This window comes from Terrapene carolina, unplaced genomic scaffold, assembly GCF_002925995.2.
Source record: "Terrapene carolina triunguis isolate 2854851 unplaced genomic scaffold, T_m_triunguis-2.0 Scaffold42, whole genome shotgun sequence".
NCBI lineage: Eukaryota > Metazoa > Chordata > Testudines > Emydidae > Terrapene > Terrapene triunguis.
In genome coordinates, this window is record NW_020664393.1 from 63,131,920 (window position 1) to 63,144,452 (window position 12,533).

The 12,533-nt window shown below is 46.1% G+C and overlaps 1 protein-coding gene across 1 annotated transcript in view; it reads right to left on the minus strand.

Moving 5' to 3' along the window:
* The window catches only part of SMC6 (structural maintenance of chromosomes 6), a 109,036-nt gene that overhangs the window by 43,785 nt on the left and 52,718 nt on the right, over positions 1-12,533 (minus strand). The window contains exons 15-16 of the mRNA XM_026655589.2: positions 5,521-5,722; positions 5,240-5,354 (exon numbers count right to left, since the gene is read on the minus strand). Coding sequence (XP_026511374.2) covers positions 5,240-5,354; positions 5,521-5,722 — 317 coding nt within the window. The remainder of the gene's footprint in view (positions 1-5,239; positions 5,355-5,520; positions 5,723-12,533) is intronic.

A 12,533-nucleotide genomic window follows, 5' to 3' on the forward strand; every position in this document is an offset into this window, starting at 1 on the left:
GGGGGAGGGCAGAGGGCTGGGGGGTGTGTGGAGGTGCAGGGCAGAAGACTGGGTGTGGGGGGGAGTTCAGGGCAAAGGGCTGGGGTGCTCAGATCGTGGGGGTGCTCCCAGCCAGTTGCCCTCTGCGGCTCATGGCAGGGGGCTGGAAGGGATATGTCCTGTTCTAACCCCTTCCCCAAGGCCCCATCCCTACCTCTTCTCTGCCTCCTTTACCCAGGGCCGGCTTTAGCAAGGGGCCGCGGGGCTGTCGCGTGCCGGCTGGAGCTCCGTCCGGGAGAGCGGGGCCGCGGGGCTTTTGCGGAGCAGCGAGCATGCTGCCACTCCTCCCCCCTCCCTTTGCAAGGGCCGGCGCAGGGAAGGAGAGGAGGAGGGGCAGGAAAGCAGGCTGCACCACGGCTGGGGAGGGGGGAGGGAGGGGAGCTTGGCTGCTGCAAGACGAAGCTTCTGCCTCCTGCCCCAGCAGGGGAGAGCGGTGGGCGGGGGGGCTGAGTGTGGCTGCGGGTCGGAACCGCGGCAGGCAGCCGCGTGCCATTCAAAATCGGCACGCGTGCCGTAGGTTGCCGACCCCTGCCTTAGAGGACTGTGTCCTGTTACTTACCCAAGCAATATTTATCAGAAGAAAGAAATTAATCAAATACTTGTAATACTCATTTCTTTCCTCATAAGCCATTATTTCCTGCCCCGTAATCCGTTTTCTTGCTCCTCTCCAAATTCCCTGCAATTTTCTTTATCTTTCAGAAATTAAGATTCCCAGAACTAGGAGCAGTACAGACAGAGCTAATCCCATTAGCATTTTCCCCCCTGCCATATTACATTGTAAACTTGCATCTATTTTGCTGTAAACCAGAACTTCGGGGGGTCGGGGGGGGGAGGGGAGAAAAAGTCTCAGCTATTACTGCTTTTCAAAGCTTAGTCTACATTAGGAAATGGACAACAACTGCCAGCAATGGGTCTCTTTGAACCAGGGTGGATAAAAATCAATGACTTTAAAAAAAAAAATGGATTTTTTTTATTTAAATTGGATTTTTTTGATAAAATGCTTTTTAAGGAAAAAAGCAATCTAAAGATAGTTTTAATTAAGATAAATTATAGCTCAAAGATATCTCATCATGGAATAGGGATTATAAATTCCAATTCTATAGTGTTGGTGTCACTAGGCATAACCCTAGGTAACTCGGGAGGGTGGAAGACCACGAGTGTCGATGAAGCCTTCCTGCACTAGGCCTAAATGAACCAAAGTTCCTCCATGTTAAACTCTAATCGACCTCAAAAGCCAGGGGCAGAAATTGGAATGTGTAACAACCAGTTATCAATTACAACCCCCCCCCTCATACCGGTACCAAGCGGTAATAATGAGGCCTGTATGTTTCTGGCTGAAGGGGAGATAATAAATCAAAGGGAAACAGGACCAGATAACGGTTTAGAGAAGTGGTACTAACGAGCTAGACTTATAGCCACCAAAATGATTTAACTGCTTAAATGTATAAACATGGCTTTTGTAGAAGAAGGGAGGGTGAATGGGGGGGGAGAGGGAAGGGAGGGGGGGAGAGGGAGGAACTTAGCTGTGAAATGTATAAAAAGAGAAAAACTGCTTATGATGGTGTGCTTGATCTGAGATGTGCCAGTCTCCTTGCACCGCTTTGAGATCTCAAATAAACTTTGTTTGCTTCTCCACCCTGGTGTGTTCATTGGCGCGAAGCACACCGGGCAACGAACCCCGCTGTTGCTGTCCTCGGGTCCTCTGTGCCGGCAACAATTGTACGAGAATAAATTCATATAATGTTTAAGAAAAGTTTTGTAAAAGAATTCCAATAGTTCATGGATTAGGGAACCAATTTTATGAGGTTCCAGGGGCTTCTGTATAGATTATTTAGGTTAATCTTTCTGAGTAGATAGTGCTAAGTCTAGAAGATACCATCAGAGATGCTTAGTTTTGCAGTTCTCAAACTGTGGATTTGTGTCTCCAGAGATAACATGCTTGTTAATAGCAAAAAAAAATTTAAATAAATTATGTATAGAGGTGAGAAATAACAGACCTCAACCCTATTGTCCCTCTGCAAATTTGTGTACACAGACTCAATCCCTTACCTCTCTCTAAAAGTGCAAAATTTCAAAAAGTTCAATGAATAGAAGATTGTTGAGGGCGGAATAGATCTGGACAAGGAAAAGAAGTCTGGAGATAAATGTGAGAAGGGAGGGACAAGCAGTAGAAACAAAAGTGAAACTGTTTGAGCAGCATATTCCAGAAGTCTTGAGGTCTTTCTGAGTGTAGCCTTCATTAACTTGAGATCTACCATACCATTCTCGCACTAGAAGGGAAAACCTATAATGGCAGCAGGCCATAAAAGAGACCCAATTTGGGTCTCATATCTCTGAGTTGTGAAGAATATGTATTAAGGTTATAAACAACCAACAACAATGCACTTTTATGTAGAAATCCATGATTAAATTGAGTCTTCCTGATTAGTGATTTAAATCAATTTGATTCAAATCAAATCCACCCTGCTTTGAACCAGTGACAAGAACTGTTTAACTGCTAACAAAACTGGAACAAAATTATTTAACTCGTTTAAAGAAAACCTTTTTGAAACACAGCTTTCTGAGGGTGATGAAAATAGCTTTGACCAACAGACAAAGGCAGTTAAACAGTTTTCAGCTCTGGTTCAGGTGGACCTGCTGTCATCAACTACTATCAGTAACAGGTTAAATTTCCAACTGTAGATAGTTCTCTGCTGTGTCCTTAATATTAGATATAGACTTTAAGGGCAGAAGGAATCATCCGAATCATGTAGTCTGACTTCCTGCGCTATTGCAGGCCACAGAAACTCAACCATCCACTCCTGTAATAGTCCCATAACCTCTTGCTGAGTCATGATTTAAGAACTTCCCATTACAGAGAATACACGATTTACTCTAGTTCAAACCAGCAAGTGACCCATATCCCATGCAGCAGTAGAAGGCAAAAAACCTCTAGGGTCTCGCCAATATGACCTGGGGGAAATTCCTTCCTGACCCCAAAAATGGTAATCAGTTAGACCCTGACCATGTGGGTGAGAACCACTTGGGAAAAAATTCTCTGTAGTAACTCATACCCCTCCCCACTAGTGTCCCATCTCCAGCCATTGGAGATATTTATTAATAGCGGTCACAAATGGGCCCTACATCACTGTAGGCAACCTCATCATAAATCCCCTCCATAAACTTATCATGGTCAGTCTTGAAGCCAGTTAGGTTTTTTGCCTATACTATTCCCCCCAGAAGGCTGTTCTAGAACTTCAGTCCTCTGACAGTTAGAAACCTTTGTCTAATTTCAAGCCTAAATTTGTTGATGGCCAGTTCATATCCATTTGTTCTTGTGCCAACATTGGCCCTTAACTCCAATCTCTCTGGGATGTTTATCCCTCTGATATATTTATAGAGAGCAATCATATCTCCCTACAGCCTTCATTTTATTAGGTTAAACAAGCCAAGCTCCTTAAGTCTCCTCTCATAAGGTAGATTCTCCATTCCTCTCATCATCCTACTAGCCACTTCTCTGCATTTGTTCCAGTTTGAATTCATCTTTCTTGAACATAGTATTCCAGATGTGATCTCACCAGTGTCTTCTACAATGGAAAACATCACTTCCCTATCTTTACTGGAAATACCTCACAGGATGCATCCTAGGACTGTGCTAGCCTTTTTCACAGCTGCATCACATTGGCAGCTCATAGTCATCCTGCGATCGATCAATGCACGCAAATCTTTCTTGTCCTTTCGCTTACAACTGCTAAGTCCCAATTTTATATCAAAAATTCTTTTAAGTAAGCCATTAACCTTGCATATTGCACAGTTACATTTCATCCCATTTCTATTACTCCAATTTCAAAGTTCATCCAAATTTTCTTGTGCGATATTCCAGTCCTCTTCTGTATTGGCAATACCACGCAAACTCTACATGATCCGCAAATTTTATTAGCATACTCCCATTTTTTGTGCCAACCTTATAAATGAAACTTTTAAATAAGACTGGTCCCAAGACCCATCCATGGGGAACTCCATTAGTAACCTTCCATCTGCCTGACAATTCACCTTTCAGTATGACCCGCTGTAGTCCCCCATTTAACCAGTTTCTTACCCACCTTTCAATTCTCATAGTAATCCACATCATCTCCAATTTAACTAATAATTTCCCATGTGGAATTGTAATAAATGCTTTCCTAAAATCCAAATAGATTAGATCTACTGCATTTCCTTTTTCTAGAAAATCAGTTATCTTCTCAAAGAAAGATTAAGTTGATCTAGCACAATCTACCTTTTGTAAAATCATGTTCTATTTTATCCTAATTACCTTTTACCTCTATGTCCTTAACTAATTAATCTTTCAAAATTTGTTCTAAGACCTTGCATACAATTTAGGTCAAACTAAGGGGTCTGTAGTTTCCTGGATCACTCTTTTCCCCCCCTTTCTTAAAGTATGTATCCACATTTCTCCAGTCATAAGGTATGACCCCAAAGTTGACGGATTCATTAAAAATCTTTGCAATTGGCCTTGCAGTTTCATGTGCCAGTTCCGTTAATATTCTTGGATGGGGGTTATCCAGAACCCCCTTTTATTCTATTAAGTGAGGTGCTGTTTTAAGCACAAATCTTGGGCCAATTGAGTCTTATTTTTAAAGGAGTGGCAAATGAAGAACCTCTCTTTAATGTGCCCCTCTCCTCGGCACAACTAACAGCACGTATGGGGGTCGTTATTGGGAACAGCCACCTCACATGAAGGACAGTTCTCAAACCCTGGCGAGGGCATAGCACTATATAACACTAACACAAATGAAAGCTAACGAACTAACTACTAATTACAGGGTACTACTAATTATTTACAAATAACTGATGTCAAAAATCCATGATGAAAAAAACACATGGGAAGCTCTGACTCCAAAATGAAGGATGTAAGCAGGATTGGGGCTGTGTTGCCCTTATATAGCCATGGAAAGGTCTTAGGGCCAGAGAGCAGGAGCACCACCCCTATGGGTGCTGCTAGGAAAAGTTCTCTGGCTTCAGTGCACTGGCTGTGTGCACATGTGTGTACTGAGTAGAATACACATCTGCAACCATTCAAAGAAGAATGCCTTGTTTCCATAGGTATCTTGGGGCAGCAAGAAGCAATCAGGTTGCCTTTTTTTAATTACAAAAAGCCTTATTAACATATAAATTCCTTTTAAAACGTATAGCAAAAACAAATATGGCAGTTATGTCCTACCTTAATTAGCAGGATTGTTTCTATACCCCTCATGTCAATCAAACAATTAGCAACCACTGCATTATCTATTTCTAAAGCTGTAAGGACTGATGGGAATTCTGGATGGTGAACGGCCCTATGAGAAAAGAAACAAAACTAAAATGTACATATTTAAACAGTGCAAACCGCTTTAAAAATTCACATGACCGTACATTAAAAAATGCACTGTATATTGGAGTTACTATTAAGCCATTTGGATCAAGATTCTGAAGCAGCAATTTTATTCAAAACTTGGAACTCACCTGGGTCTGACATCATACACTTCATTTCGAAACCTACTGACAATTATTTGGGGCCTATATCCAGATGGATAAAACTTTGACATCAGTGTCTGAAGTGTTCTCTCATCATGATGATTATCACAACAAAATGCCTGCAGTAGGCTTTTTAAACAAGTTTCAACAGCCAAAGTAAGTTCAGCATCTTTGAGACTAATGAAAGCACCTAAATATAAACAAAAAAGTCAAGACTTCAGAGGCACAGTGTCAAATATATTTGAGTATGTAAGTGCAATGAAAATGTAACTACATTATTCTTTGTTTTAGTTTTAAAAAAACATTTGAGAACATATATTTCATTTTTTTTAAGCTCAGGTTAGATTTTCTAAGCAATAATGTAAATACAAATAGATAATTTGTTCTCTTACATGCAAATTTCTCTTCTCACAAACACTTCGAGAAGCAGACTCTCACAATGGGTAGGTCCTTTCCCCTGAAATCTCTGGAAGCAGTTCATGGCTAAATCCATGAATCTCCAAGGTAGCATTCTTTGAAATGCTTCCAGTTCCATGAGCAGGGCCAGACAGGCAAAACTACAAGGTCTCAATGTGTAGAAAAGATTATGGCGTTTGGAGGAGGGATTTAGGTTTATTAGGAAATGGGAAACCTTTTAGGAAAGGAGGAGCCTATACAGGAAGGATGGGCTCCACCTGCACCAAAAAGGAAATCAGATTGCTGGCATGTAAAATTAAAAAGATCTTAGAAGAATTTTTAATTTAAGGCTGGAGAAGGCTGATAGGTACAGAAGAGCACACGGTTTGGTCAGACACATCCCTTAGGGCAGGGGTGGGCAAACTACAGCCCACAGGCCGGATCTGGCCCCTCAGGGCTTTGGATCCGGCCCGCAGGATTGCCCCCCGTGGCACTGCGGGCCCCGCGCTGCTCTCAGAAGCGGCAGGCACAATGTCCCTGCGGCCCCCGGGCAGGGGGGCAGAGGGCTCCGTGCGTTGCCCTTGCCTCCAGGCACTGCCCCCCGCAGCTCCCATTGGCCGGGAACGGGGAACTGCGGCCAGTGGGAGCTTCGGGGGAGGTACCTGGAGGTGTGGCAAGGGCAGTGCATGCGGAGCCCTCTGCTCCCCCTCCCCCAGGGGCCGCAGCGCTTCCTGGAGCAGCGCGGGGCTGGGGACAGGGCAGGCATGCAGGGAGCCTTCCCTGGCCCCGGTGCGCGCCACTGCCATCCTGAAGCCGAACAGCAGAGGCTAACAGAGGGAGTTTGCCTGGGAGCTGTCCGAGAGGAGGTACGCTAAGTGCTGCATTAGGGGGGCTGTGTTGGTGAGTATCTGAGTGTCTGCTGCTGGGACAGTTGGTCAGTTTGACCGTGTGCTTGATTGCTTGCTTGTTTGTTTGTTTGAAAAGTGTGAATTGGGAGTGCTTTGTTCCAGGTGGGCCTTGAGTGGGCCTGACTGGTATATAAGGGCAGTCAGCAGTGAACCAGCTGAGCGGCGAACAGCAGAGGCTAACAGAGGGAGTTTGCCTGGAGAGAGCTCACTGAGGCTTTCATCTGCAGGTTTCTCTGAGTAGTTCTTGCAACAGCCGAGGAAGCTCTTAAGAGGACAGGGATATGGAAGGTGAGCGATCAGCTGTTGTAATCTGCACAGGTTGTGCCATGTTTGTCTTTCTTCCACAGGACAGAAGCGACTTTGTCTGTACAAAGTGCAAGCTGGTCTCCATATTGGAAGAGAAGGTTCGAGGGCTGGAGAAACGAGTATCAACACTGCGTTGCATAAGGGAAAATGAAGATTTCCTGGACAGACGTCAGGAGATGCTTCTACGGCCACAATGGTCTGAAGATTCAGAGCAGGCGCAGCAGGGACAGAAGGATTGTGAAGAGGTTTGGCAGCATGTGACCTCCAGAAGGAGAAAGAGGAGCGTCCATGCACCAGCAATGGAGATACAGGTGAGCAATCGTGTCCATGTTCTTTCCACAGGTACTAATGCGGAGAGTGGACTAGATGACCCATCTGAGGGAAGGGAGCAGAAGGAGACTCCACCGATTGGAAGGCAAAAGATGCACTGTCCTAGGGATGGGGGTTCCACGACCACCACTCCCAAGAGGAGGAGGAGGGTGGTGGTGGTCGGGGACTCCCTCCTCAGGGGGACTGAGTCATCTATCTGCCGCCCCGACCGGGAAAACCGAGAGGTCTGCTGTTTGCCAGGAGCTAGGATACACGATGTGACGGAGAGACTGCCGAGACTCATCAAGCCCTCGGATCGCTACCCCTTCCTGCTTCTCCACGTGGGCACCAATGATACTGCCAAGAATGACCTTGAGCGGATCACTGCAGACTACATGGCTCTGGGAAGAAGGATAAAGGAGTTTGAGGCGCAAGTGGTGTTCTCGTCCATCCTCCCTGTGCAAGGAAAAGGCCTGGGTAGAGACCGTCGAATCGTGGAAGTCAATGAATGGCTACGCAGGTGGTGTCGGAGAGAAGGCTTTGGATTCTTCGACCATGGGATGGTGTTCCAAGAAGGAGGAGTGCTAGGCAGAGACGGGCTCCACCTAACGAAGAGAGGGAAGAGCATCTTCGCCAGCAGGCTGGCTAACCTAGTGAGGAGGGCTTTAAACTAGGTTCACCGGGGGAAGGAGACCAAAGCCCTGAGGTAAGTGGGGAAATGGGATCCTGGGAGGAAGCACAAGCAGGAGAGCGCAAGAGGGGAGGATTCCTGTCTCATGCTGAGAAAGAGGGACGATCAATGAGTTATCTTAAGTGCCTATACACAAATGCAAGAAGCCTGGGAAACAAGCAGGGAGAACTGGAAGTCCTGGCACAGTCAGGGAACTATGATGCGATTGGAATAACAGAGACTTGGTGGGATAACTCACATGACTGGAGTACTGTCATGGATGGATATAAACTGTTCAGGAAGGACAGGCAGGGCAGAAAAGGTGGGGGAGTTGCGTTGTATGTAAGAGAGGAGTATGACTGCTCAGAGCTCCGGTATGAAACTGCAGAAAAACCTGAGAGTCTCTGGATAAAGTTGAGAAGTGTGAGCAACAAGGTTGGAGTCTGCTATAGACCACCAGACCAGGGGGATGAGGTGGACGAGGCTTTCTTCTGGCAACTAGCAGAAGTTGCTAGATCGCAGGCCCTGGTTCTCACGGGAGACTTTAATCACCCTGATATCCGCTGGGAGAGCAATACAGCGGTGCACAGAAAATCCAGGAAGTTTTTGGAAAGTGTAGGGGACAATTTCCTGGTGCAAGTGCTGGAGGAACCAACTAGGGGCAAAGCTTTTCTTGACCTGCTGCTCACAAACAGGGAAGAATTAGTAGGGGAAGCAAAAGTGGATGGGAACCTGGGAGGCAGTGACCATGAGATGGTCGAGTTCAGGATCCTGACACAAGGAAGAAAGGAGAGCAGCAGAATACGGACCCTGGACTTCAGAAAAGCAGACTTTGACTCCCTCAGGGAACAGATGGGCAGGATCCCCTGGGAGAATAACATGAAGGGCAAAGGGGTCCAGGAGAGCTGGCGGTATTTTAAAGAATCCTTATTGCGGTTGCAGGAACAAACCATCCCAATGTGTAGAAAGAATAGTAAATATGGCAGGCGACCAGCTTGGCTAAACAGTGAAATCCTTGCTGATCTTAAACGCAAAAAAGAAGCTTACAAGAAATGGAAGATTGGACAAATGACCAGGGAGGAGTATAAAAATATTGCTCAGGCATGCAGGAATGAAATCAGGAAGGCCAAATCACATTTGGAGTTGCAGCTAGCAAGAGATGTTAAGAGTAACAAGAAGGGTTTCTTCAGGTATGTTAGCAACAAGAAGAAAGTCAAGGAAAGCGTGGGCCCCTTACTGAATGAGGGAGGCAACCTAGTGACCGAGGATGTGGAAAAAGCTAATGTACTCAATGCTTTTTTTGCCTCTGTCTTCACGAACAAGGTCAGCTCCCAGACTGCTGCACTGGGCAGCACAATATGGGGAGAAGGTGACCAGCCCTATGTGGAGAAAGAAGTGGTTCGGGACTATTTAGAAAAACTGGACGTGCACAAGTCCATGGGGCCGGATGCGCTGCATCCGAGGGTGCTAAAGGAGTTGGCGGATGAGATTGCAGAGCCATTAGCCATTATTTTTGAAAACTCATGGCGATCGGGGGAGGTCCCGGATGACTGGAAAAAGGCTAACGTAGTGCCCATCTTCAAAAAAGGGAAGAAGGAGGATCCGGGGAACTACAGGCCAGTCAGCCTCACCTCAGTCCCTGGAAAAATCATGGAGCAGGTCCTCAAGGAATCAATTATGAAACACTTAGAGGAGAGGAAAGTGATCAGGAACAGTCAGCATGGATTCACCAAGGGCAAGTCATGCCTGACTAACCTAATTGCCTTCTATGATGAGATAACTGGCTCTGTGGATGAGGGGAAAGCAGTGGATGTGTTATTCCTTGACTTTAGCAAAGCTTTTGATACAGTCTCCCACAGTATTCTTGCCGCCAAGTTAAAGAAGTATGGGCTGGATGAATGGACTGTAAGGTGGATAGAAAGCTGGCTAGATCGTCGGGCTCAATGCGTAGTGATCAATGGCTCCATGTCTAGTTGGCAGCCGGTTTCAAGCGGAGTGCCCCAAGGGTCGGTCCTGGGGCCGGTTTTGTTTAATATCTTTATTAATGATCTGGAGGATGGTGTGGACTGCACTCTCAGCAAGTTTGCAGATGACACTAAACTAGGAGGCGTGGTAGATACACTAGAGGGTAGGGATCGGATACAGAGGGACCTAGACAAATTAGAGGATTGGGCCAAAAAAAACCTGATGAGGTTCAACAAGGATAAGTGCAGAGTCCTGCACTTAGGACGGAAGAATCCCATGCACTGCTACAGACTAGGGACCGAATGGCTAGGTAGCAGTTCTGCAGAAAAGGACCTAGGGGTCACAGTGGACGAGAAGCTGGATATGAGTCAACAGTGTGCTCTTGTTGCCAAGAAGGCTAACGGCATTTTGGGCTGTATAAGTAGGGGCATTGCCAGCAGATCGAGGGACGTGATCGTTCCCCTTTATTCGACATTGGTGAGGCCTCATCTGGAATACTGTGTCCAGTTTTGGGCCCCACACTACAAGAAGGATGTGGAAAAATTGGAAAGAGTCCAGCGGAGGGCAACAAAAATGATCAGGGGTCTGGAGCACATGACTTATGAGGAGAGGCTGAGGGAACTGGGATTGTTTAGTCTCCAGAAGAGAAGAATGAGGGGGGATTTGATAGCAGCTTTCAACTCCCTGAAGGGGGGTTCCAAAGAGGATGGAGCTCGGCTGTTCTCAGTGGTGGCAGATGACAGAACAAGGAGCAATGGTCTCAAGTTGCAGTGGGGGAGGTCCAGGTTGGATATTAGGAAACACTATTTCACTAGGAGGGTGGTGAAGCACTGGAATGCGTTACCTAGGGAGGTGGTGGAGTCTCCTTCCTTGGAGGTTTTTAAGGCCCGGCTTGACAAAGCCCTGGCTGGGATGATTTAGTTGGGAATTGGTCCTGCTTTGAGCAGGGGGTTGGACTAGATGACCTCTTGAGGTCCCTTCCAACCCTGATATTCTATGATTCTATGATTCTAAGCCGCTTTAGGTAAGCAGCACTGGGCTGGAGCCCGAACCCCTCCTGGACCCCGCCCCCCAACTCCCTGCCCTAAGACCCCTCGTACACCTGCTCTGAGCTCCCTGCTTCACCCTACACCCCTGTGCACCCCAACCCCCTGCCCTGAGCCCCCTGCCACATCCCAACCCCTACCCTGAACCCCCTCCCGCAGTCCGCACCCCTGCCCTGACCCCCCTCCTGCACTCCGCACCCGTCCTCCACCCCAACCCCCTTCCCTGAGCCCCCTCATACATGCCGCACCCCTCCTCTGCCCCAACCCCTTGCCCTGATCCCCTTCCTGCACACCCCACCCACACCCCAACTCCCTGCCACAGTCCTGCATACAATTTCCCCACCCAGATGTGGCTCTCGGCCCAAAAAGTTTGCCCACCCCTGCCTTAGGGGAAGGTTTATTAAAAGGGATACTCTATCAATTTCTAACCTCTCCTCTTTAATAGGATATGAAGTACAGGTAGAAACTGAAGAGAAACAGTCAAATGAAAAAAAGAGTCCCATTCAATTACATCACATGCAGGCAGACAACTAAATACTGACATTTTTTTTCTACATGCTTCTACAAACATGCTTGAAGTCTAAATACTAAGATGGGTGAACTACAGTGCCTAGTATTCAATGAGGATATTGATATTAATAGGCATCACAAAAACTGGTGATAATCAATGAGACACAGTAGTACCAGGGTACAAAATATACAGAGTAGGTTGTACTGGTGTTGGGGTGGCACTATATTGGGGGGCGGGGCAGAAAAAAGCATAGAGTCAAATATAACAAAGATCTTAAATGAATCAAACTATACTGTAGAATCTCTATGGGCAGAAATTCCATGCTTGAATAATAAGAGTACAGTAGTAGGAATATACTACTGACCACCTGACCAGGATGGTGACTGTGAAATATGAAAGGAGATTAGATAAGCTACAAAACAGAAAACCCAATAATGGAGGATTTCAACTATCCATATTGACTGGGGTACGTCACCTCAGGAAGGGATGCAGAGATAAAATTTCTATACACCATTAATGACTGCTTCTTGGAGCAGCTAGTCCTGGAACCCAGAAGGGCAGAGGCAACTCTTGATTTAGTCGTAAATGGTGCACAGGATGTGGTCCAAGAGGTGAATATAGCTGAACCGCTTGGTAATAGCAACCATAATGTAATAAAATAGAACATCCTTATAAGGGGGAAAATACTAAAGAAACTCACCACAGTGGCATTTAACTTCAGAAAGGGTAACTACAGAAAAACAAGGAAGCTAAACAGAAATGAAAATGGACAGTCACAAGAGTGAAATGCCTGCAAGCTGAATGGAAACTTTTTAAAAAACACCACAATAGAAACTGAAACTATATGTATACTTCAAATAAAAGAAAAAAACAAGAGGACCAAAAACACA